The sequence below is a fragment of the Microcaecilia unicolor genome, unplaced genomic scaffold, assembly GCF_901765095.1.
Source record: "Microcaecilia unicolor unplaced genomic scaffold, aMicUni1.1, whole genome shotgun sequence".
NCBI classification, from domain to species: Eukaryota; Metazoa; Chordata; class Amphibia; order Gymnophiona; family Siphonopidae; genus Microcaecilia; species Microcaecilia unicolor.
Window position 1 is genome coordinate 10,020 of NW_021963571.1, and position 27,335 is coordinate 37,354.

The following is a 27,335-nucleotide window of genomic DNA, read 5'->3' on the forward strand; positions in this document are numbered from 1 at the left end:
GAAAAGTGATTCATTGATTCTTATTAGGCCAAATCCTTGGGTCAGGGAATGTATATTTCAAAAAATCTGTACTTGTTATCGATCTTGTGGTAACACCGGTGATCGGAAAAGTACCCTCCTCAGTGTGGGTAATCATATAACAAGATGCTTCAGGAGGAAAGGTACTTAGATATAAATGTTATAATCCTGCTTTGTCTATTGTCTAGCCCAGGGGTTCTTATCCTAGTCCGGAGGACACACCTGGCCAGTCAGGCTTTGAAGATATTCACAATGTATGTGTATGAGATAGATTTGCATACAGCGGAGGAAGGGCAAGCAGATTCGTGCATATCCACAATGGATATCCTGAAAATCTGACTGGCTGGGTTATGTCTCCAGGACTGGGTTGAGAACCCACGGAACTCATCAATGTAGCCACTGTGATTTGTCTGTGTCTATTTGTACATATGTTATATCACTGGGTATATTTAAAAATACACCTGAGTGTGTGCTACAGGTTCAGGTCTGTTAGAAATTAGCCTGATGGAGAGTAGATGTCCCTGGAGGGTGTTTAGGTGGAGGAGAAAAAAGTACATGGAGAAAAGGCATTTTCAAATCTGTACGCCTGCGTGGGAAGAATGTAAACGAGAGAGTTTTCGAAGCGAAGGTTCTCATTTTCCCGTTGAAAACCGCAATGAAGACTGCGGGTTCAAATCACTCCCGGTCTTAGCACTGGAGGGGGCTACTTCAAAATTGTCCCCACTACGTCATATCTACCTCTTTTAATTATCCCACCCCACTCCTCTGTCACCCATCTCCTGACCCCCAGATTCACTTCTTGCCTCACGGGTGCTCGGGATTATCAATATCCTAGAAAAGGAGGCCAGAGGGGAACCAGAAACATGAGCTAGAACATGGGCATGACACACATACAGTACACACGCAACACTTTACAAATATGTAACAGAATATACTGTTCCCTCGTTCGATAAACTTGCACCCCTAACTTGACGCTTGGCACAAAGTTGCATGCCAGAGTTATTGAATTAAGTCAGTTAATTGCATAAATTGACTAATTGGATGCTAATTATTGGTTGTAATTGGCACGAGTTATACGTGTAACTGCCCTTAATTGGTATTCTATAAAATATGCACACACCTGCAAGGAGAGGGTTGAGGACCTGGGTGGGTCAAGGGTGTGCCTGGAACTTATACACAAAAGTTAGGCGGGAGCATTTTACACAAGACACTTAGCTAGCGCAAGTGCTCAGTCTAAAGTTAGGTACTTAACTGCAGACTCACCAGATTCTATTTAAGGCACCTAAAAAAATTTGGTGCGGTAAACATTTCCACCTAAGCATATTTTATAAGCGGCGCTTAGATTTAGGCACGATATATAGAATACACTTCATTGAATATCCCAGTGCCTAAATACGTGCCCCAATTTACACCAACGAAAACATGGCGTCAATCCCCATGCATAGATTAAGGCGCGCTGGGCCATATTCTATAATTATGCATGTAAATTTGGGAATGCCCATGAAATGCCCATTCCCACCCACAGCCACGCCCCGTTCAAACTGTGCACATTAGAATTTAGGTGCGGTTCATTACAGAATATGCTTAGCGAGTTATGCGCGTAAATTATAATTATTGCCAATTAGTGCTCAGTATTGCTGGTTAAGTGCTGTTATCAATGCTGATTAGCTTGTTAAGCCAATTAAATTATGTGTGTTGTTATAGAATACGCCTGGATTTTGGCGCAGATCTCTAGGTGCGCTAGATAGAATCCGGCAGTAAGCGTGCAGCGTCTCAACACAGACTTTATGCAAGCTATAATTACCCCCAATGGCCTCTCACACACAGGCTCTGTGTGTCTTACAGTAGAAAAATTCGGGATGTGAACCCATGTCTGGTGAAATCCACAACCTCATGCCCCTCCCCACTTCTACCAAGAGCACAATGCATCCCTCACCATTTTCACCCCTCCGTTATAACCTGCTGTAACTGTTCACTCTTGTAATCAGCTCCAGAGCACAAGTGCCAGCAATGCTTTCCTTGTATAATAAGGACACGTCCTGGTTACAAGAGACAAGCTGCTGCTGTTTCGTCATAAATTTTAAGGGGTTTGTATTCCTCAACACACTCCCTTCTCCAGTATGAGCATCCCATGCGATAGGTGTATTGCAAACCACCCCTCTCTCTCTTGCCTGAGTCCTTTACATATTTGATTCTCTGGATTTTGCTGGAGTTTCCAGCAAGGGAGATTTGGAGGCTGCTGGGCCTTGAAAGGTTTGGGAAAGGAAAACATGGAAGTACTGAGATAAAAACATTTCTAGTTATTTTTCTTAAACTAGCTTAGTGCGTTGATCATTTCAAATTGTGTAGATATAACCAGGATGCGGCACTGGTCAGTTCTGACATTGAAAAAGCTTTTGAGAGCATGTCCCGGCAGTATATGTGGGAGGTCCTGGGGGGCTTTTGGGTTTGAAAAAGTGTGCTTGAGTAGGATCCAATTATTGTACGGTATATAGAACCCAGGGCACAGATTTTATCCAATGACAGTCTTTGCACCATTCCAGCTGTCCTTTGTTGCCAGCCCTGTCCCAGGGACCTTTTTTGGGGGGGGGGGGGGGGACAAGGGAAGGCACTAGAACACCTTAAGGTTTTCCCGAAAATTGCAGGTTTCAGTACCAGTGCATGCAAACCAGTGCTCTTGGCATTGCCCGATATACATAAAAGATGGTGGTGGAGTGTTTTCTTTACAGTGGGCTCAAGGGTCCCTTAAATATTTAGGAGCCTTTATTCCTCCTAAGGTGCAGAAGTTATATGAAGTGAATGTGCGTTCCAGGCTGGAGGAAATGCACAGATTGTTGGAAAACTGCAGATATCTCCCCCTGACGCTGGGTGGAAGAATACAAGTGATAAAAACAGTGTCACAACCAAAATGGCTCCGTCTCCTTCAATGCTTGCTGATTCTTTTTAAAAAGGCTTGACTTGCAGAGGTGAAATAGTTAACTTTTCTAGGGATGAAGGAGGGCAAGGATGAGGTTGTCTCTTCTGCAGGTGCCAAGATTAGAAGGGGGTTGGACCTTCCGGATATTTGGAGCTATAAAACGGTTTATTTGGTATGACAAGCCCAAGATTGGGTGTGTGGAACTAGGGAGTTCTGTAATTAGGAGACATAGGTAAGCCGTATCATTTGGTGGACCTGATCCACATGGGATGTAGATCCTAAGAACCCAACCTTTGATTCGCTCAGTACAGTGGGCCTGGCAAGTGGCCCCTAAATGGAGACTTTCTACTACTACTACTACTTATCATTTCTATAGCGCTACAAGGCATGCGCAGCGCTGTATACCATACCCAAAAGACAATCCCTGCTCAAAGAGCTTACAAAGGGCTGTGCTACCAAGGATTAACTAATTGTGAGCCACAGTGCCTTTTCTTTGGTGCTGTAGATAGGCCAACATCTAAGCACCAAAATGCAATATGCTGAGTGTGAATGCCATATTTGCATCTACGTGCTCAGATTTCTTTATAGAATACTAGGGTTAAGTTGTCATTTCACATGCTAACATTTAGGCATGATTAATTTTCTTTGGCTGATCAGAGAACTTCCTTTGATACTCTCAGTATTTATAATTAACAGGGCATGAAGACTTAGCCCCCTGGTGTGATGAAAGTTGGATTTGGGGAATAGCACAGGTGAGGATTAGAATTAATCAAATATTTTTTAGAAACTGCTAGGCCCAAGGTTTTGGGGTTTGAAAGGGAGGCTTCAATATGCTCAGATGAGCTGTTTAATGAAGCATCTCGTTGATCAACATAAGCAACCGTTGGACATACTATCAAGAGGATGTCACCAAAGGATTAATTGGGGTCTATTATAACAGATTTATTTTATTTTTGTTACATTTGTACCCTGTGCCTTCCCACTCATGGCAGGCTCAATGCGGCTTACATATTGTATACAGGTACTTATTTGTACTTGGGGCAATGGAGGGTTAAGTGACTTGCCCAGAGTCACAAGGAGCTGCCTATGCCTGAAGTGGGAATTAAACTCAGTTCCCCAGGACCAGAGTCCACCATCCTAACCACTAGGCCACTCCTCCACTCCATGAAGTTACTGATGATCTTTCTCTTTTAAACATACAGCGCAGAAGTGGGAAGATGGATGAGGATTTGACGGATGAGCTTGGGGATGGGGGGTAAACTTGTAGAAAACATGAAATTATGGAAATACATTTTAAAATCCTATATAGATTATATATGCATTCCAAATGGGTGAATAAAATATGGACTGGGGAGCCAGCAAAGTGTAATAAAGGAACATCAGTAACATTGTTTCTGGGGCTGCCTGGAGATCCCAAAATTTTGGGAGGGATTATAAACTCACTTGAATGAGTTGATGGGGATATTAACTCAAATACCTCAACGGATCTCATGTGAATAAGTGTGAAGATTTTGGAACTTTACTCAGGGGACCATATTCAGTCTGTGAGCAAGTCATGTTTGATAGCTAAAAAATGTATTTTATAATACTGGATAAAACCAAAATCCCAGACAGTATCAATATGGAATAGTTTGATGCCGTGCATAGAGCGTTTGTCAGCGAGTGTGAGAGGGGTAAAGAATGCATGAAATTTGTGAAAATATGGGGATTGTTCCTTGATTCACTAACTCCAAGTTTAGCGGGGGTGGGGGGGGGGGGGGGGGGGGGGGAGGGGTAAAATAAATCAGGGGACTGTCACGGATCATACATTGTTAAATGGATTGGAGGAAGGGAGTGAATATGAGATAACACAGGGAGGGGAGGGTACACATTCATAGTAGTTGAAAAAATCTTAAATTGTTGTACGACTATTGAAGTGAGACTTTTTTTTTCATTTTGCAAAGACTGGGAGCCCTAATAAAGAGATTGTTAAATAAAATTTTGTAAAAACCTGAGAGGTTGATTTTAAAATAAAAAAGCTTTTTTTGAACCATTCTGTGTCTAGGTTCAGTTTGTTTAATTCAGTGCTTTTCCCTCTTGGAATTCCTGTTTTTTTTTTCTCTAACTCTATAAGGATCAATTTTCAGAAACTGCTCAGGGCCTTAGGAGCCTAATTGTAGGTGTGTGTGTGTGTGGGGGGGGGGGGGTCCTCTGTATTAGGCCTGCCGTTCATTTGCCTATATTTAGGCCATTGTTAGATACATAGGGGTCATTTTTCAAAGAAAGCTGAATGCATGACCCAAATGCATAAAATTAGGCAACATTTCAGCTGAACTAAAATGTTGTCAGATTTAGGCTGAAAATTCCCCTCAATTAGATCCCTAAAACTGAGGCAGGCAACTTCAGACCTGCCCATTTATTTATTTCCCTTAGGAGGCTTAACTCTTAGTACCAGATCTACCTCCCTTCAGCTGACCTCACTCCTGGTCCTGTCTATCTCTTAAGATACCTACATTTAGGGTAAGGTTTCCACAAGTTTGGGTGCATAGTTTTGGGAGGTAGAAGTCTAACTTGGCCCCTTTGAAAACTGACAAGGACCAGGTTTCTAAATTTAAGAATCCAAAAAGTGTGTAAGAGTGAGGTGAATTTAGGATGGTTGAAAACATGCCTACCATTGTTTTTAGCACTGGGCACCTAACTTAAGAGCAGTCTGATTTATGAAGGCTTTCTTGCCCATTCTCTATTGGAGAAGATGCTTAGTAAACAAGGTCTTTAGTTTTATAAATTCAGAGGCTCGGCACTTTTTGATTACTGGCCTTAGTATAAATAGGAGATCAGTTCTTCACAGTCCCAAATTGGCCCCTGTGAAAACTGACTATGGCTGAGCACCTCTATATAGTAGATTAAAAAGCAGATGATATACAGGTTCCAGAGTTAGGTTGAGATAATTAAGTTTGATGCATTTAACTAATTGTCAGCATTGAGCATCTAATGTTTAGGATCATTCTGTAAGAAATGGTGTGGGGTGCTGATTATGGGAAGCACACAGACATCTTGCTTTAGGGCATTATATTTGGGTGTGTGGTAATTCCCTGTTCCATTTTATCTACTGGGTATTAAGATGGCAGATGAAATTTTAGTGTGGACAAGTCATGTTTGGATTTCTGACTTGCTACCAGCAGGGGGCACTGTGCCTTGCTTTGTCCAGCTCTAGGCTGTAGGTATATGCCGCTCTCCTGCTCTCCTTACAGGTCTGTCATCCTCAGTCTAGTCAACTGACTTCTCAGAAAACAGCCCATCTCCTGTCAGAGGCAGAGAACGCTGGCAGTGTGTGACCAGCAGATGGCACCAGAGCACCATGTAGAAAAGCTTAGAGCTACCTCTCCACCGATTGCAGCCAAATTCCCATAGCACCCACTCTTTGATCCTTCAAAAGGTCCCAGCTCAGTAAAAGTCCAGGTCTAATAAGACACCTGACGTGACAATATTTTACAAGGTCATAAAACATTTAGCAAATGCAGTTTTCTTTTAAGGAGGGAGAGCATTTTATTTCCCTTCCCCTCTCAGCCAGTATCCCTGAAGCCCACAATTGAAATGTGGGGTTGTATGTCGTAAAGGGGCTTTCGTGTTTTATGTACAGCTTTTAGGTCAGTTCCACGCTCCCAATCCCACTGTCAGTGCATTCTACAGACAGTCAGAATTGGGCTGCCTCAGCTCTGCTGTCAAAGAGGTGATCATTCCAGGGTCAGAGAAATTATCAGTGGAGCATCTCAGGAATCGGATCTGAAGCTGGTTCTGTTCAATTGCTCTATAAATTATACTGTGCAGAGAGGAGAAGGAAAAAATTGTCTTTTTGAAGAGGACATGCAGATACCAGAGTGGACGTACCTAACAGAAAACAACTCTAAGATGCAGACAGTAGTCCAGTGGCGTTCCTAGGGTGGCTGACACCCAGGGCGGGTCGCTGATGTGCCCCCCCCGGGTGCAGCGACCCCACCCCTGGCGAAAGGACACCCCCCATGGGTGCAGCGCAATCCCCCCCCCCCCGGTGAAAGGACACCCCCCCGGGTGCATTTTTACCTGCTGGGGGGGGGGGTGCCGCGCTCCTGTTGGCTTTGTTCGTTCCATGCTCCCTCTGCCCCGGAACAGGAAGTAACCTGTTCTGGGGCAAAGGGAGCACAGAACGAGCGAAGCCGGCAGGTGCGTGGCACCCCCCCAGCGGCGTGCACCTGGGGCAGACCGCCCCCCCTTGGTACGCCACTGCAGCAGTCTAGAAGTAAAAGGGTTGCTATCCAGTCTTTTGCATTGAATGTCACATGTATGATTATTTCTCAGTTTGTGAGAGGTTATACGTGTGCTCAATGCAAAGAGCTCCTTGCTCTCAGAGAATCAGTCCATTCTCTTGAGGCTACAGTAGCAGGAGGAGCTGAGGGAGATAGAGAGGTACATAGAGGAAGCTTGGAAGACGGTCTTCTAAAACGAAAGCATCACCCTCGTGAAGCTAGAAGTAATCCTGTAGCCAGGATCTGCCTGCCAGGGGATGCACTATCCTCTCGAACCGAGGATACATCTCCAAGAACTTTTGCCCAGGCGGGAAGGGTTAGGACAGCTGTTGTAGTTGGTGATTTGATCATTAGACATGTAGATAGCTGGGTGGCTGGTGGAAGTGAGGATCGCCCGGTGCGAAGGTGGCAGACCTCACGCATCACCTAGACAGGATCTTGGATTGTGCTGGGGAAGAGCAGGCTGTCTGGGTACATGTGGGTACCAATGCCATAGGAAAATGTGAGGCGGCTCTGGAAGCCAAATTTAGACTGTTACATAGAAAACTGAAGTCCAGATCCTCCAGGATAGCATTTTCAGAAATGCTCCCTGTTTCACACGTAGGACCCAAAAGGCAGGCAGAGTTCCAAAGTCTCAATGCGTGGTTGAGACGATGGTGCAGGGATGAGGGATTTAGATGTTAGGACCTGGGCGACTTTCTGGGAAAGGGGGATACTGTTCCGAAAGGATGGGCTCCACCTTAACCGGGGTGAAACCTGGCTGCTGGCCCTAACTTTTAAAAAGGAGATAGAACAGCTTTTGAACTAGAATGGGGAGGGGGGAGGGAAACTGACAGTTGCCCAGGAGCGCATGGTTCGATGAAGTATTCTTGAAGGATACTATTAAAACAGGACATTTAGGGAATCCCAGTAGACAGGTTTCAACAATGCTGAAGTTTAGCCAGATGTTCTTAATGAGAGATCAGAATAAAGGATGCACATTATCGCTTCAACTTCTAAGTAGCTTGTAGATCAAAGGAAAAAGCACAATCTGAAGTGCCTGTATACAAATGCTGGAAGCCTAAATAAGACAGGAGAGTTAGAGTATATAGCAGTAAATAATGAGGTAGATATAATAGGAATCTTAGAGTCATGGTGGAAAGAGGTCAATCAATGGGACACTGTGTTAACAGGGTACAAACTGTATCACAATGATAGAGAGGATCAAATGGGGGGTGGGGGATTTGCGCTATATGGTAAAAAGGAAATGGAGTCAAATAAAATAAACATTTCACATGAAACAGATAGCAGTATGGAATCATTATGGAAAGGAGAATTCTTCTAGAGCTGTACTACCGTCCGCCGGGACAGAATGAACAGACAGATGAAGAAATGTTTACAGAGATTAGGAAAGCTGGCAAATTGGGCAACACTACAATAATGGCTGATTTCAATTACCCCAATATTGACTGGATAAATGTTACATCAGGGAGAGAAAGGGAGATAAAATTTCTAGATGTAATAAACGACTGCTTCTTGGAGCAGCTGGGTCAGGAACCGACGAGAGGGGGAGACATTTTGGATCTGGTCCTTGATGGCGTGCAGGGCATAGTATGAGAGGTGGCAGTGTTGGGTCCACTGGGAAACAGTGATTATAACATGATCAAGTTTGAGCTACTAACTGGGATAAACCCGTAAAGGAAATCTACTGTAGCTGCATTTAATTTTCAAAAGGGCAACTATAATAAAATGAAGAAAATGGTTAAAAAGAAGCTAAAAGGATCAGCTGCTAAGGTTTGGACACTAAATCAGGTATGGATGTTATTCAAAAATACCATCTTGAAATCCCAGACCGGATGCATTATACACATTTGCAAAGGTGGAAAGAAGAGAAAACGACAGCCAGCATGGTTAAAAGATGAAGAGGCTATTACAGCCAAAACTGATTGTCCTTCAAAGAATGGAAAAAGAACCTAAATGAAGAAAATAAGAAGATAAGCATTGGCAAGTCAGATGCAAAGCATTAATAAAGAAGTCTAAAAGAAAATATGCAGAGAATAAAACTCACAGTAACAACTTTTTCAGGTATATCAAAAGCAGAAAGATCCGGGAATTTACACACCAGTAAGTCTAAGTGTTAGGAAAAACAGTGGAAGCATAAAATTACAGAACACATAGACAAACATAGCTTTAATGGGACAGAGTCAGCATGGGTTCAGCCAAAGAAAGTCTTGCCTCACTAAGGTGCTTCATTTCTTTGAAGGCATGAATAAATATGTGGATAAAGGTGAGCCGGTTGATGTAGTGTACCTAGATTTTCAGAAAGCTTTTGATAAAGTTCCTCATGAGAGACTCCTGAGAAAATTAAAGAGCCAAGGGATAGGAGGCAAGGTTCTGGTGTGGATTAGGAACTGGTTAATGGACAGAAAACAGAGGGTAGAGTTAAATGGTCATATCTCTCAATGGAGGTAGTTGAACAGTGGAGCGCCACAGGGTTCAGTACTTTGAACCGGTGTTATTCAACATATTTTTGATGATATGGAAATCGGAATGATGAATGAGATGATTAAATTTGGAGATGCCACAAAACTACTCAAGGTTGTTCAAACACATGCGGACTGTGACAGGAAGACCTTAGGAAACTGGAAGACTAGGCATCCAAATGGCAGATGAAATTTAATGTGGACAAATGCAAGGTGATGCATGTGGGAAAGAGGAGCCCAAATTATAGTTATGTGATGCAAGGTTCCACATTAGGAGTCACCGACCAGGAAAGGGATCTAGGTGTCATCATTGATGATACATTGAAACCCTGTGCTCAGTGTGCAGCGGTGGCTAAGAAAGCAAATAGGTATTATTAGGAAAGGAATGGAAAACAAAAATAAAGATCGCTCTGTGGTGTGATCACACCATGAATACTGTGTGCAATTCTGGTCACCGCATCTCAAAAAAGATATAGTGAAATTAGAAAAGGTACAGAGGTTGACGAAAATGAGGAAAGGCTGAAGGGGGTAGGGCTCTTTAGGCTGGAGAAAAGACGGCTGAGGGGAGATATGATAGAGGTCTATAAAATAATGAGTGGAGTCGAATGGGTAGATGTGAATGGTTTGTTTACTCTTTCCAAAATTACTAGGGGGCACGCAATGAAGATACAAAGTAGTAAATTTAAAACGTATTGGAGAAAATATTTCCTCACTTAACATGTAATTAAGCTCTGGAATTCATTGCCAGAGAATGTGGTAAAAGCAGTTAGCTTAGAGGGGTTTAAAAAAGGTTTGGATAGCTTCCTAAAAGATAAGTCCATAAGCTATTATTAAGATGGACTTAGGGAACATCCATTGCTTATTTCTAGAATAAGCAGCATAAAATGTTTTGGGACATTGCCAGGTACTTGTAACCTGGATTGGCCACTGTTGGAAACAGAATTTGGGGCTTGATGGACCTTCAGTCTGTCCCAGTATGGCAACACTTATGTATTTGTGTAAAGTTTTGGGTGGATGGTAAGAGTTGCAGAAGTCCGAGAAATGCAGCAGACAGGGCACTTTTCATGCATAAATTCAATCATAAGACAAAACACTTTCTCAATTTAAAATATTTTATTTACAGCTTTCCAGGGACACTTGATAGGGAACCAGATATGGATGCAGCTCTCTCACAGGGTAAGTGCTGGTCTATAACAATACAAGAACTGTCCATTTTCCCCCAGTTTGTCTTTGTGTGGTCTGGGAAATGGCAGCCCAAGAAGGCTGTGTAATCACAGCTTACAGAAAATGATATGAGCCACATATTCTAACTAGCCTAGCCAGACATTCTAATCTAGCCTATCCCACTGAGCAGTGACTGCGGTCACTGTTCCTTCAGGATTTCCAGCTGGCTCTGCAGCCTCTCCTCTCGCTTTTTTCTCATTCGTTCCTTGAAATCTTCCAGCTCTCTCTTCTGAAATAAAAGAAGAAAAAAAACCCTCAATTAATGGTTATCCAAGTGGCTTTTCCATGCACATCTAGGGCAGGTCACAGATGTGACACCACAGGAAGGGATATGAAAGGGAATCTTAGTGTTTTCAGTCTCTGCTGTTTCTATGGACCACTGAGGGGTTCAGAGACAGAGCAGAAATATGATGCCTAAAGAATAAAGCAGTATTTTAACATTTCGGTCCATGAGTAAAGAAACATTTGGTCCTTATAAATCTTTTGAACTGGTAGTGACAGACTCTGTACTCTTTTCTCAGTCCGGAACCCAAAGCTGAAAAGTCCTACAAGGAAAAAGCTCTGTATTACCACACCAGCCCTAAGCGAAGCAGTAGCCTAATGGTCAGAGCATGAGCTAGCAACAAGGGAAGCTCAGTTCAAAATCCACTGCTGCTTCTTGTGACCTTAGGCAAGTCAATTAACCCTCCATGACCTCAGGTACAAACTCAGATTATAAGCCTGACAGGGAAATACCTACAATATCTGAATATGATTCACTTTGAGCTACAACGGAAAAAGGCAAAAGCTAGTCAAAAATAAATGTAATTGGCTTGCTATACAATCTATAAATAATATCACCACCCTACGATGTGACTGAAAAAAATAAATAAAATATGAAGGACTTGAAAATCACAGAGTATTTCTTCCATCATCTTGAAATCTCCCAATTTTCCTCATGGCACCTCAAAAATATCAGCCAAAGTTAAAGAAAATCTTCCATAACTATATATATATATATATATATATATATATATATATATATATACATATATATATATATATACATAAAATTTTCAAGAACTTATTAAAATTGGAATCCATAATATATCAGTGCAAGTGCAATGAGGGTGTTCCAATAAGCAACTCAACCCAGGTTTGAGAAACATTAGAGACCATTGGATTAATGCATGAGACTAGAAACATTAAGGAAAGGATAACGGATGATAATAGGAGGTAGAAGTCATGATGGACTGTTATGAAGCAGTTTTTAGCCTCTTCCTGAAGTTGAGTAGCTGTTTTCTGATGGGAATAGGTAGAGAGTTCCATATATTGACTCCAAGAACGGGGAATAGAGAGCTGAAAATCTTCTGATTTCTAATTGTCTTTTGGAAGAACGATGCTCGCATCAGTTGTTGTTTCAGTCTGTTGGATTGGACCAGACATAGTGAAGCGGGCTTAGTCAGCAGTTTAGAGGTGAAGCCGTGTAAGATTTGAAAAACTAAACAAGCAGCTTTGAACCCGAGTCTTTCTGCTACGGAAAGCCGGAGGAGTTTGTTTTGATGAGCTGAAACACTAGTATATCTACTCAATCTGTATATTAGTCTAGCAGTTATGTTCTGTATGATCGACAGTTTTTTCTGATATTGACACTTAAACATCACAGTAATCCAAGTGAGGTAAGACTAATATTTGGACTAGTAGTGCAAAGGCTTTTTGGTCAAAGAATGATCTGACTAGATGTAGCTGTCTCATTTTGAATAGTGTTTTCTTCCATCTGGCTAATATGGGAAGCGAAGATGAGTGAAGAGTCAAGTAAGACAACCTAGTACTCTGGTTTCAGATTCGATAGTAAAGATTTGACCACTGGTCAAAGATATTGATGATGGGATCTCAACTCCCTGATTTCCGAACCACAGGACCTTGGTTTATTGCGCATTCAATTTCAGTTTATTGGTCAGGGCCCAGGTGCTGACAAGTCATACCATTCGCTACAGACTGAGTTGGATCTATGTTTGATGCTGTCACTGGTAGGAGAAGCAGGATGTCATCCGCATAGAATAGTAGTTCAATAAATCCCAGGTGTATTGAGGCAAGGGATGACATAAAGAGATTGAACAGGATAGGTGAGAGGGGAGATCCTGGAAGTTGGTTGTTTTGCTTGACAGAGTAACTTCGATTTGAAAGGAATTCGCTGAACCATTTGAACACCGTTCCTGTTATTCCTATCTGATCCAGGCGTTCAAGTAGCAATGTGTGGTCAACCGCATTGAATGCCACCGATATATCGAACTGGAGAAGAATTGCTTGGTCACCTTTGCATAGATGTTGTTTGACATATGTAGTTAGAAGTAGCAGCAATGTTTCCATACTATATGACGATCTGAAGCCAAATTGTGATCAGTGTAAAATACAACATTTTTTCAGATATAAACAGAGGTTTACTAATGAAGGTTTCTAATACTTTAGTAAAAAGGGGTATGCTTGCCACGGGATGGTAGTTTGCAGGCGATGTTAGGTCTAGCCCAGATCCCTTCAGTAGTGAAGTGAGAACAATTTTGCCGATGTGAGGAGAAAGAGAGTCAGTTTTTAACAGCTCATTGAGATTATCAAGTAGCCAGTTTACTGCTTCCATAGGGATGGATTTGAGTAGGTGTTCTGGCCATTGATCTGAGCAGATTCAGGTAACTGTAAGACAAAGGGGCATCACTGACCTTAAGCACACCTTGGAATGTGGCCAGGGGAAATGCTAATATGGTGCTATTTAAAATTTTTTTACAAAACCTGGGTCTTGATAATTACCCTTGGTTATCTTTGCTAGTACAAAATGTTGAGTCAATTTACTGTTTAGTTCTTTTTCTAAATTAACTTCAACAGTCTCATTTAAGTCAGAATATTGCTTTTCTTGGTTGGGAATTACTGCACATAGACTTGTAGCATTTCAGAATATAGCTAAAGACGGCATGTCTTTGGGAGCAGTTAACAATGATGTGTTAAATATGTAGACAGTGCTTGCAGAGGGACTGAGGCGCTTTGAAGTATCAGCTTCCTAGGAAAATGTGTTTTGTTGCTGCTTCAATAAAATTTCTTATTTGGAATGAGATATGAAGTCAGTCAGCTAATTCTACCTATATTTTGTACTTTTAAAACTTGAAGCAAGGTAATTTGGTTTTTAAAGTCCAGTATCTAATATTTAACAAACACTTCTGTTCATTAGAGATATGCATCAGATGGCTTTCACTCCTGTGAAATTATTTGGAAGTTTTAATGCTGAGGAAGCTTTAGCAAGATATCAGATATTTAGAGATAATATAAGTTATAGATATGAATTTAAGTTGTAGTGGTGGTTTCAGCTAGCAGTTTCTGATCCTGGTGTCCTTTGTTCCAATTGATGCAGATCTCTGGAGGTTTTTCAGTTGTCGATCCAGATTATTTCACAAGCAAAGAGAGTGTGTGTGTGCTTGCATGAATTATGCAGAAAGGCAAGAAATTGTGTTTAGCCAAACAAAACAAATGAAATTAACCAAGTGAAGAAAGGAAACTCAAAGTAAAAATAGCACTCAGGAATGGTCCCCTGACATTGACCAAGCAAAAGTAAGTAGCACCATTTTTTATAGAACTTTTGAGTACAAATGAAACTAAACCAATCCCATCCTGATCCAGCCCCTAAGCAAAACATCCTAGTGAAGAAAAGTTCTATATTCCTTGTGATAACTGTCTCCACATGGATTAGCTTTGCACCCATCGTGACAGTGATGAGTCTAACTACTAAACCAGAGAGTATGTGGAGGATGCTCTCAGTCTCTTAGATTTACTGCTTCCAGCTTCTTTCTGGCGTTCATAAGATGTAACATGTTTAGGCAACTTATCCAGGTGGGCTTGTTGTAGGTGCCACCAGCTTGATTAAAAAGAATTTCCAATAGAAAATATCTCTGTCTCTTTCTGCCCCCAAGTTCTTAGTCTTGAACTGCATTTCTTGGTAGAAGATCTTCTCTCACTTCACATGATTCACAGAGTTATTGCTTGGGACTGACAACCCTGTGATTGATGCTATTCTAGCGTTTTTCTCTCTTGCCACTATAGGATGAAGTATCAATGTGGGCTACACTTACCAAGTGTTATTTTACTATTAACTCCAGTTATTAGTAACTAGGTTTCACTGCGTAAAACAGGACCTGTGCTAAAAAGACATGCTTCTCACAGGTCTCCCACTTAGCCATCTCTCTCCTCTTCAATCTGTTCAAAATTCTGCTGCACGACTAATATTCTGCCAGTGTCGTTATGCTCATATTAGCCCTCTCCTCAAGTCACTTCACCGGCTTCCTATCCGTTTCCGCATACAGTTCAGACTCCTCTTATTGACCTATAAGTGCATTCACTCTGCAGCTCCTCAGTACCTCTCCACTCTCATCTCTCCCTACACTCCTCCCTGGGAACTCCGTTCACTGGGTAAATCTCTCTTATCTGCACCCTTCTCCTCCACCGCTAACTTCAGACTCCGTTCCTTTTATCTCGCTGCACCATATGCCTGGAATAGACTTCCTGAGCTGGTACGTCAAGCTCCATCTCTGGCCATCTTCAAAAGCCCACCTTTTTGATGATGCTTTTAACTCCTAATCCTTAATTACTTGTTCAGAACCCTTATTTTATCATTCTCACTTTAATATTCCCTTATCTCTTATTTGTCCTGTTTGTCTGTCCTAATTAGATTGTAAGCTCTGTTGAGCAGGGACTGTCTCTTCATGTTCAAGTGTACAGCGCTGTGTACGTCTAGTAGCGCTTTAGGAATGATAAATAGTAGTAGTAGTTATTTGACCACTAATTCATGCTGTAACAGTAGCCCATGTTGATAACTTCCCCCCTTAGTGATATTGTGATGTCATAATGCCTTATTCCACCAATAAGAGCCAACCTCATCAGTGATGTCACAATGGCTTGTTTACTTGGCTCACTTCTCATACTGTGATGTCATAATGCCTCATTCCACCAATGCCTAAGAGCCAACCTCACTTCATCAGTGATGTCATAATGGCTTGACTGCCCTATACTTGGCCCAATTTTAATTATAAGTGATTTCAATTTCATGAGACATTTCTTTTTTCTTTAATTAAGGAGGGCGTTATCAACGTGGCCTACCGTTAGGACATGGTCTCACGATATAAAATGGGACTGTGCTAAAATAGTACAAGTTAGTGGTAATATAACACCTCTTAACGTTGATAATTTCACCCCTATGACCAGTTTCCATGCATCCAGCTTTTTTTCAGTCAGAATGGGGATCCTCCAGGAAATCATAACCTCGTCATTGTCTGGAATTCATTTTGTGTTACGATCCCAATGCCATTATCATCACCACAACGTTGCCAGTGCACACCAGATGGACACAGCACTGTACAGACAGACATACTGGATATCCTATTCTAGAGGTCCCTGTATCCTTGCATCTATCCAGTTTAAGACAGAAATATTCTTCAGAACCCAGCAGTGTGGCCGTCGTGTCAATCCACTTGAATGCACAGAGATAAAGGTTAACAAAGCAGAACATAAAATAAAAATATCTATCACCTTATATATTTGTATGTTCTTTTTGAAAATTGAATGAAGTATAAACCTTTCCAAACCCCAGCTCAAGGTGAGTTACATTCAGGTACACTAGGGAGGTCCCTGCACCAGAGGGCTTACAATCTAAGCTCTAGAGCAGAGGAAATGGAGGATGAAGTGACTTGAGTGTCACAAGGGATCATCAGTGGAAGAAACAGGATTTGAATCCCTGCTTCCTTGCTGCTCTGCCACTCCTCCATTCCACACCATGACATCTGAATCTGGGCATTGGTGTCCTCTGCCAACAGTGAAAAATCTGTCCACCTCTCCCTCCCCTATGGATAGAATAATGATACTGTTTGAAGCCCAGATGATAATGTTATTGATCTCACATGCCAAGTTTCTTTCAAGTCACCCATCTCTCCGTGTGATATGATGGCTCGCTGTAAACAGTATACGTTTTAAAGTTCTTTCTGAATCAGAGAGGAAAATGTGGGAGAATTGAGAAGCGAGAGGGAGAAAAGCAGGAGATAGGTGAAAGATGGCCAGCCAACCTAAGTGTTACCCAAGTAAGTAATCTGGCAGCTGAACTTTCATTCCAGACCTCCATCAGCTGTTCCAAGACCAAGCGGCCTACACCCAGGGAAGACAGCGATGAGGCAGGTCACACTAGTGAATCCAGACGGCTACTTCCCAGGCCCCAGCTGTGATGTATTACATCTGACTGCTCATTCCACCTCCTTACTGCTTCTAAGCTACAGTCAGGTCAGACCTGTGACAGCCTTCCCAGGTCCCCAGGTCAACTGCTAGAGAAGCACTTACCTGCTCATTTAACTTTGGTGGATAAATCTCTCTCTAAGGAGGAAAAGAAAAACAGATTTAACCTCATGTAGAACACGGGATGCTAGAAACAGATATAGGGGATAATATATCACAGGCGACAGTCAGTGTTCTTTTTCAAAGGCTGACCACTGCTGCCAGAATTATGCCTGGATATTCAATCCCGGGCCATGTCCAGGTACCAGCGTTAAGTATCCAGGTACGTGCAGCTGGCCGGTACTTAACTGGGATAAGGTGCCGAGATTCAGTCCTTAACCAGTTAAGTTAAACCAGACAAAGAAAGGAGACTTACAGTGGTGGAAATAAGTATTTGATCCCTTGCTGATTTTGTAAGTTTGCCCACTGACAAAGACATGAGCAGCCCATAATTGAAGGGTAGGTTATTGGTAACAGTGAGAGATAGCACATCACAAATTAAAACCGGAAAATCACATTGTGGAAAGTATATGAATTTATTTGCATTCTGCAGAGGGAAATAAGTATTTGATCCCCCACCAACCAGTAAGAGATCTGGCCCCTACAGACCAGGTAGATGCTCCAAATCAACTCGTTACCTGCATGACAGACAGCTGTCGGCAATGGTCACCTGTATGAAAGACACCTGTCCACAGACTCAGTGAATCAGTCAGACTCTAACCTCTACAAAATGGCCAAGAGCAAGGAGCTGTCTAAGGATGTCAGGGACAAGATCATACACCTGCACAAGGCTGGAATGGGCTACAAAACCATCAGTAAGACGCTGGGCGAGAAGGAGACAACTGTTGGTGCCATAGTAAGAAAATGGAAGAAGTACAAAATGACTGTCAATCGACAAAGATCTGGGGCTCCACGCAAAATCTCACCTCGTGGGGTATCCTTGATCATGAGGAAGGTTAGAAATCAGCCTACAACTACAAGGGGGGAACTTGTCAATGATCTCAAGGCAGCTGGGACCACTGTCACCACGAAAACCATTGGTAACACATTACGACATAACGGATTGCAATCCTGCAGTGCCCGCAAGGTCCCCCTGCTCCGGAAGGCACATGTGACGGCCCGTCTGAAGTTTGCCAGTGAACACCTGGATGATGCCGAGAGTGATTGGGAGAAGGTGCTGTGGTCAGATGAGACAAAAATTGAGCTCTTTGGCATGAACTCAACTCGCCGTGTTTGGAGGAAGAGAAATGCTGCCTATGACCCAAAGAACACCGTCCCCACTGTCAAGCATGGAGGTGGAAATGTTATGTTTTGGGGGTGTTTCTCTGCTAAGGGCACAGGACTACTTCACCGCATCAATGGGAGAATGGATGGGGCCATGTACCGTACAATTCTGAGTGACAACCTCCTTCCCTCCGCCAGGGCCTTAAAAATGGGTCGTGGCTGGGTCTTCCAGCACGACAATGACCCAAAACATACAGCCAAGGCAACAAAGGAGTGGCTCAGGAAGAAGCACATTAGGGTCATGGAGTGGCCTAGCCAGTCACCAGACCTTAATCCCATTGAAAACTTATGGAGGGAGCTGAAGCTGCGAGTTGCCAAGCGACAGCCCAGAACTCTTAATGATTTAGAGATGATCTGCAAAGAGGAGTGGACCAAAATTCCTCCTGACATGTGTGCAAACCTCATCATCAACTACAGAAGACGTCTGACCGCTGTGCTTGCCAACAAGGGTTTTGCCACCAAGTATTAGGTCTTGTTTGCCAGAGGGATTAAATACTTATTTCCCTCTGCAGAATGCAAATAAATTCATATACTTTCCACAATGTGATTTTCCGGATTTAATTTGTGATGTGCTATCTCTCACTGTTACCAATAACCTACCCTTCAATTATGGGCTGCTCATGTCTTTGTCAGTGGGCAAACTTACAAAATCAGCAAGGGATCAAATACTTATTTCCACCACTGTATAGCCGGGATCTCTAAGTTTACTCAGATTACACTGGTCTTAAAACAACCAAAAGATACTGCCTTCAAGAGCTGCTTCTACCATTTGCGACAGCTACATCGAGAAGGTAAATCTTATCTCAGTTGTGCATGCCATGATAACATCAATCAAGACTGGATTACTGCAATGCACTATACAACAGTCGCAACTGATTCAGAATTCAGCAGCAAGACACATAGAAGGTTGCAATCGACGTGACCACATATCACCATGTATGGAAAAGCTTCACTGGCTACCAGTACAATACAGGGCTAAATTTTAAACTCTATGTCTGATCTTCAAGGCCCTTAAAGAAAATGGCCCAGAGTACCTGAAGGATGATCCTCTACACACAGCCAAGGACACTATGGTCCTCTCAAGGACTTTCACTAACCACATCCTCTCCAAAAGACATTACATGATATGATACCCGCAAGCGAGCCTTCTCCGGAGTAGCCCCCACACTCTGGAATGCACTGCCTAAACGGCTTCGCTTAACACAAGACTTATCTCTACTTCAGGAAGCAGGTGAAAGCTTGGCTCTTCAACCAGGCCTTTAATGGAAGAAGAAACTAACTTGTTAGTCTCACTCACACACACAAGGGCGTGACATGGGCTGCACATACTGCAGCAGGACATGTTTATCCACTCCTACCCTACCTGAGATAGTATTAAACATACTTTGTATTGTTATTTGAATATTTTTACTGCTGTAATTGCCTATTGCTCATGTTTGATCTATTCTTACTGTACACCGCCTTGAGTGAATTCCTTCAAAAAGGCGGTAAATATATAAAATAAACTACACTGGTTGCCAGTGTTTCACAGAATTCAGTTTAAGTAGAGGAGTGGCCTAGTGGTTAGGGTGGTGGACTTTGGTCCTGGGGAACTGAGGAACTGAGTTCGATTCCCGGCACAGGCAGCTCCTTGTGACTCTGGGCAAGTCACTTAACCCTCCATTGCCTGCCGCATTGAGCCTGCCATGAGTGGGAAAGCGCGGGGTACAAATGTAACAAAACAAAAAAATTTCTGATACATCAAGTGTTATATCTGGCAAAATGCCATTTTATTTTACTCAAATTGTACGTGCTTATCGCCCAAAACTATCCTTGCGGTTGGAGCATGCTATGCTACTGTCTTTACACTCTGTAGTGCAGGTTCGGTATGCTGACATTAGAGTTTTCTGCTTTCTCTGATGCCTGTGCAATGCCTTTCCTTGACAAATTCATTTATGTTGAAAACACAGCTGTTTGTTGATGCATTAGATAGGAGCATCCTGTCATGATATTTCATAAGGAAGGAACAGTATTATTTCCTTGTTTATGATTTTAAGTGTGTGTGTGTGTGGCATGTTTTATTATGCATTGGTTTTCCTGTAAACCACCTAGGGATTAGGCGGTGTGCGTATTTTTAAAATAAATACATTTATATGGTCCTATTTGGCTGGTTATCTTAGCTGGTGAAGTGCTGACTTCACCACACAATATCCGGTTTCAGCTTTAGCAGTTAGAGGGCATAATTCAGCTGTACTATCCGGGTAATTACCACTAAATATTTCCTCAAGGCCTAGTCAGTGTGAGTTAAATAATAAGAGCCTCTCTTAACTGGTTAACTCAGTTTGAATATGGGACAGTTACAATCAATATTGCTCATGGGAGACAACTGTTTACTGCAGCACATACTGTATGAACAAGACAATCCTAACGCTGTACGCCACTGCAGGGTCACCTGGGGCATAGCGTAATACAGACTAGATAATCCCAGAGCTGCACTATACTCTCTAGTACAGTAAAACATTAGCTCCTGACGCAGCCCCTTTGGGTGAAACATGGCCCGTGTCGAGCATTCTATTAGGTTGAAATTCTACAATAAATATTCATATCTAAAAAACAAACCCCCCCAAAACATTAGCTGTGTCCATCAAGTGCTCATGTATAGGAGATTTGATGTTCCATACAAAATCAGACCAGGTCAGGGTTTGGCAGGGAGGGAAGGAGACCAAGAAGCAGGGCTCACAGGCCCTCTGAGGAAATTTTGGGAATGATAGTGGCATGTTCCTGTCCTCTGGGTCACAGTGCAGTTTCGGTACTCTAGGATGTACACAGAGATGGCACGGTGCCACGCGTTAACGGCCACTGACCTTCCGTTTCACCACATATTCCTCAAAATACTCAGCTTGGTTGGAGATCCAGAACATGGAGACTGGGAAGGTGAGGTAGAGAATCATCTGCGAAGAAAGGAAGACGAAAGGATGGGTCACTCATGCTCTGGTCAATTCTATTAAAATAAAGCTGCCTGCAATGAAGAGACATAAGGCTGGGGTGGGACAAGGAGGAGGGAGGTAGATGATTTTGGCAGTGTGGAATGATCTGGGAGGTGAAAGAAAAGAGGGTGAATATGGCTGATTCCCTTCAGCTGGAGATGGCAAATATTTTGTCCAAACTCTGCACTGGCTCATTCTGTGAAAAGTGGGCAGGGCAATAGGAAACCACATTTCTGTACAGTGGCCCTATGGCGTAACCAAGGATAGCCATGGAACTCCTGAAACAGGTGACAAACAATACAATGCAAATACAAAATTCATAACATAAAAAAATACATAAATACATAACATCATAATTCAACATACATAATAGCGTTGTACACTACACAGATTAAGGCCACTTGGCCCATCTAGCCTGCCCAGCTATAGAAGTTAACCACTTCTACATCAACACTCCCTTCTCTTAGTCAACTTAATTTTATTCCTCACTGGTTCCCCACCACCCTGAGTATTCCATTTTCATACTTAATCCATCACCAAGTAGTTCTCCCCTTCGTGAGGCTGTTACCTGGCAGACCTAGCTGCAGGAATGAATGTGATTCCTACCACCTGTAATTTCACTCCACCGTGTTTCCTTTGTTCAACCATTTTTCCCCTTACTGCCTCTTTCCTCTGCACTGGAACAAGGGCATAAGATGTATGCTATGTTCAGCACCATTCTGCCTTCGACAGTGGCCAATCCAGGTTCCAAATAACCAGCTGATTATCTCACCTTCCCAGGGCAAGTCACATCATCTCAAAATGCAGAGGAAGGGTGAGCCATTCCTCCCACTAACCTCTGTATCTGTATGCTAGGCTTTTGTACAGGATACCTACCGGTATCTTCTCCCTGTTACTGCTGGGAAGGTAAGCCAGAGAGCAGGCCAATAACCTGGACAAATAAGAACTGAACAGAGGGATTGCGCAGACCTGTCACATAGTTTAAATATGAAAGACATGATTCAGGACAAGGATCTTGGATCAGTGTGTGTAAACTGTGTGGCAGTGCTGATAAGAATGTATGGGAGTTCAGTGCACTTTGAGCATGGCAGAAAAGGTAACTTTATAAGCTCTTCAGGCAACGGACTTACACATATGAATTGCCTTAAAAGAAGCCTGAATGGAAATATGTGTTTTAAAATCAGCTCCATATTGATACAGCATCCTTAGCTTGAATTTTAAGGAGATAATGGAAAGTACCAGGAGTTGATTCTGGAATGTTAGGAATTTAGAGCAACAAATTGTAGCTGGACAGGACAAAGAAATGGGATAAGAAGCGGGAAAGATTATTTTGAAACTTAGGAGGGATGAAGACTGGGTGAGTGATGATAGGTGGAAAGAATAGACAGGCAGAAAAGAAGGAGAGATAGAAAGATGGGTAAAAAAAAATCTATAAAATGAGAGAACACATTAGCCCCTGTGGCAGGATCTGGTAGGCCTCTGGGGAGCCAGGTGTCCTGCTAGTTCTTCCCAATTCCAAACTTTTTTTCTCTTTTCTAAGTATTAGTAGCTGCTTGTACTCTGCTTTCGTTTGTACTTATTGACTGCTGTTTGGTGTGAAGTAAAAATAAAGACTCACAAGTTTTTATGCATGTGAGAGAGTTATTTAAGTTTTGATTTGCGTGGAAATAATCTATACTTTTTTTTTTTAATATATCAATTTTTATTGATAACACTTGAACATAATACATCAAATAATTCGAACAATACATGGGAGATGTCATCAAGCTTATAATTTTCCTCCCTCTTCCCCCAACTCCCCCCCCCCCTCTATCCCCGCCCTCAACTCTTTCCCACTACCGGTTCTGTTAACAGTTCAATATCTTGCTTCTCGCTACGGGTGTCAGAGTGTCCCAAAACGGGAGCCAGACTTTACAGAACTGGTCTCCTTTTTTTGAGGCTAAGTCTCCCACTTTTTTCTTTTCTAGCATACAGCATTGCATCATGGCTCCTCGCCATTGTGATAATCTATACTTTTATTCCATCTCTTCGGGGTATAGGTATCCTCTGTGTTTATCCCATGCTTTTTGAATTCTGCTAGAGTTTTTGTCCCCACCAGTTCCTGTGGAAGAGCATTTCAGGCATCCACCATATTCTCTGTGAAAAAGTACTTCTTGGTGGTGCTTTACAGTTTCACTCCTTGCAGCTTCATTTCATGTCTTAAGTCTCCCCAGTTTTGGAAAAAGTTTGTTTATGCATTTATATTTTTCAAGAATATAAATATCTGTATCAAACTTCCCCAGTCCCTCCTCTCCTCACGGGTATACATATTCAAGCCTTCACGTCTCTTCTAATAAATCCTCTGGCAGAGACCCCATACTCCAACTGCTTCAAGCCTTTTTATATCATGAGCAAGAAACAGACTCCAAAACTGAATACAGTATTCCAAGAGAAGCCTCACTGATGATTTGAACAGGGGCATTATTACCTTTTTCTTTCTGCTGGTTATACCCCTCTTTATGCATCCAATCATCCTTCTGGCCTTGGCCACCCTGAGATCCCTTTCCTGGTCTGTGCACATCAGCCTCTCACAGCCTACTGCATACAGTTCCTTTGGATTTCTGCACCTCAAATGTATCACTCTACAGAACGTCAAATTAAAGCTTCACTACCAAGCATTTACCCATACTTCTTAATTTTTGTAGATCACTTCTTAATTTTCACTTTGCTGCTAAGAAGATTTCCTCTTCCTCTATTTTAATCATATGTCTCCTCTCCTGGCATGGATATAATTTGAGTGTCTCAAGTATTTCGCTGTCAGATTTATGCTGCAGGCCTTATATCAGTTTGGGAGGCTCTCTCTGAACTGATTTCATCCTCCTGATCTCCAAAGGCCTGGCCTCCAGAGCAAAACAAAATGCACCAAGTGAGATCACACTGGTGACCTACATAGGCAATACGACTACATCTTTTCTGCTAGTAATACATTCCCTTAGACTCCAGAGTATCTTTTCAGCTAGCCTAATAAATCAGCAAAGAAAGATATCTACTCTCCTGTTTCCACCATTACTCATCCACCTCCACTGGCTTCTTTTTCTCTTTTGGATCTATTTCAAAATTCTCTGTCTAGTCCATAAGGTACATCATATATTGGCCTTCCTTCATTTCTGGCCTCTCACTGTCCCTTACACCCCATCAGGTACCTTCAGATTTCTTGATTCCCACTGGTTAGTTTTGCCAGCCCTCAAGCAAGCAAGCGCATCTTGAATCAACAAGACATTCTGCTTTTTGTTTTCTCTGCCCCAAGCTTTGAAATGATCTTCCCTCAAAGATTCAAGGGTGGGTGGAGGGGACAGCAGTGTTGTACAAAGTGTTTTACATCACTTTTAAAGATTCATAATTCCTCTCAGGCATTTGGACATCAGCACTAGAGAACTTTCTTGTCACTATTTTTGTCTGCATTTATTGTAGCACTGTGTACGTCTAGTAGCACTATAGAAATGATAAGTAGTAGTAGTAGTATGTGTATTGTGTGTTATCTAATGTTGTAATATAGTAGATGACGGCAGAAAAAGACCTGCACGGTCCATCCAGTCTGCTCAGCAAGATAAACTCATATGTGCTACTTTTTGTGTATACCTTACCTTGATTTGTACCTGTCCTTTTCATGGCACAGACCGTATAAGTCTGCCCAGCACTATCCCCGCCTCCCACCACCAACTCTGGCACAGACAGCATAAGTCTGCTCAGCACCATCCCCACCTCCCAACCACCAGTCCCTCCTCACACCAGTGGCTCTGGAATACCGTATAAGTCTGCCCAGCACCATCCCCGCCTCCTGCCACCAGCTCTGCCACCCAATCTCAGCTAAGCTCCTTAGGATCCGCCTGGGCCGATATACTCATATCACCCCTCTCCTCAAGTCACTTCACTGGCTCCCGATCAGATACCGATTTCAATTCAAGCTTCTCCTATTAACCTACAAATGCACCCGATCTACAGCCCCTCCTTACCTTTCTTCCCTCATCTCCCCTTACGTTCCGACCCATAACCTCCGCTCTCAAGACAAATCCCTCCTTTCAGTACCCTTCTCCACCACCGCCAACTTCAGGCTCCGCCCTTTCTGCCTTGCCTCACCCCATGCCTGGAATAAACTCCCTGAACCCATACGCCAAGCCCCCTCCCTGTCCATCTTCAAAGCCTTGCTCAAAACCCACTTCTTCAATGTCGCCTTCGGCACCTAACCACCATACTCCTATTCAGAAAACCTAGACTGCCCCAATTTGACATTTCACCCATTAGATTGTAAGCTCCTTTGAGCAGGGACTGTCCTTTTTTGTTAATTTGTACAGCGCTGCATAACCCTAGTAGCGCTCTAGAAATGTTAAGTAGTAGTATTAGGATCCATTCCTCCTTAAAAGGATTCCTTTATGTTTATCCCACGCATGTTTGAATTCCGTTACCGTTTTTACCTTTTGGCTTGTTTGTTCCCTTGTTGGGATGTGTCTGTCCTTTTATAACTTTGGAGTTCCTTTTCAATTTTACTATTTAGTATTGTAAACCACCCTGACCTGCTTGCTCAGATAGAGGGGTATATCAAATATTAATAAACATAAACACCTGACACTCTAGTATTTTATACAGATTGATAAGTTTTCTAGACAAATCTGTGGATACCAGTAAAGGCAGGAGACAACATTAGCTTGAGGAAACTTGCAAAAGCCTAGTAGTGTCCTTAAGGATAGGCAGAGAAGAAAGAGTTTAACTGGACCCCCCCCCCCCCCCCCCCCATGTACTCTGTTCTCAGATTAACTAGATCTCAAAAAAGTTCCCCAGTATGCTGAATACTTTTTTTCTTTTTGACTAGTTTCCAGATTTTGTTCTAGTACATTTCAGTAGGTGGAAAGCATGGTTTGTTCTAAATGACTCTCATGGCTGACCAACCCATCGATTTATCATTTAGGACAGTGGTACATTCTCGTGGGCACCTGAGATGATGATAAGTGACTTGCCCAAGGAAGCATCATTGGGTATAGAAGGAGCTGAACCCTGGCTTTCCTAGTTCTGACCCCTGGGTCACAGACAGTGTTATCTGGAGCCTCCCCTGAACCACAGCACTTCCAAGATGCCCAATTGCAGGAGTGAAATTTTCAGGCCAGTTCTGGATTACTGATAACCTTATCCTGATGCATTACAAGACAAGCACAGGTTTCAACGGTTAAATTAGAGGCTGCAAATACCACCAAACTGGATGTAAGTTTAATTAGGACTGGCTAAAAAGTCTCTCTCGTGGAATTCGCTTAATTTGGCAGGTCTTGTATATAGATGGGTGCAGATACTGTCTACACACGTTCTGAACACCTTCCCGGTACGGTGAAGGTATAATAGGGACGGATGGGAAGGGGCTCATGGGCCGGCGGGAACTGTGTACCACGTCCGTTTTTTTTAACGCTCCCTCTATCTGCATCACACACACACACACTTACCCGGAACACCTCTATCTTCACCCCCATCTTAGCGTCACTTCCGCCCCCGTTCCGCCCAATGATTAGTTAGGGGCAGGACGAAGGTGACTCTTTTGTTCTATTGGATGATAAGCCCGTCACAGGGCAGGACAGAAACTTTCCATTCGCAGCGGCCGATGTCCTGCATGACGTCATCTCCCGGAGCTGTTTACGGCCTCGTGCTGGGAGTGGTTGAGGGTTGAATGACGTCAGCACTCGGCGCTGTGTGTTCTCTCGTCTACTTCTTTGTGGTGTGGGGGTGGTAGGAGTGGCTGAGCTGCTGTTGTTTCACAAAGCTCGAATTTGTGTTTTCCTTCAGAGAAAACGGAGTTTTTTTAAATTTTAAAACAATACAGGAACGTAAAACATTTGAAATAAGAATGGTTGGATATTTTAACACCCAACAGACAGGACTGAATAAGGACCTGGGGTTCCTAACCCAT

At 42.7% G+C, this 27,335-nt stretch overlaps 1 protein-coding gene across 1 annotated transcript; it reads right to left on the reverse strand.

Moving 5' to 3' along the window:
* Positions 1-10,763: 10,763 nt before the first annotated feature.
* Positions 10,764-26,940, reverse strand: LOC115459440 (protein PET100 homolog, mitochondrial-like). Its single transcript, XM_030189262.1, has 4 exons — positions 26,875-26,940; positions 21,287-21,373; positions 17,226-17,258; positions 10,764-11,112 (listed from the first exon to the last, which is right to left on the reverse strand). The coding sequence occupies exons 1-4, from the start codon at positions 26,899-26,901 to the stop codon at positions 11,023-11,025; spliced, it is 237 nt and encodes a 78-aa protein (XP_030045122.1). The 5' UTR covers positions 26,902-26,940; the 3' UTR covers positions 10,764-11,022.
* Positions 26,941-27,335: the final 395 nt, after the last annotated feature.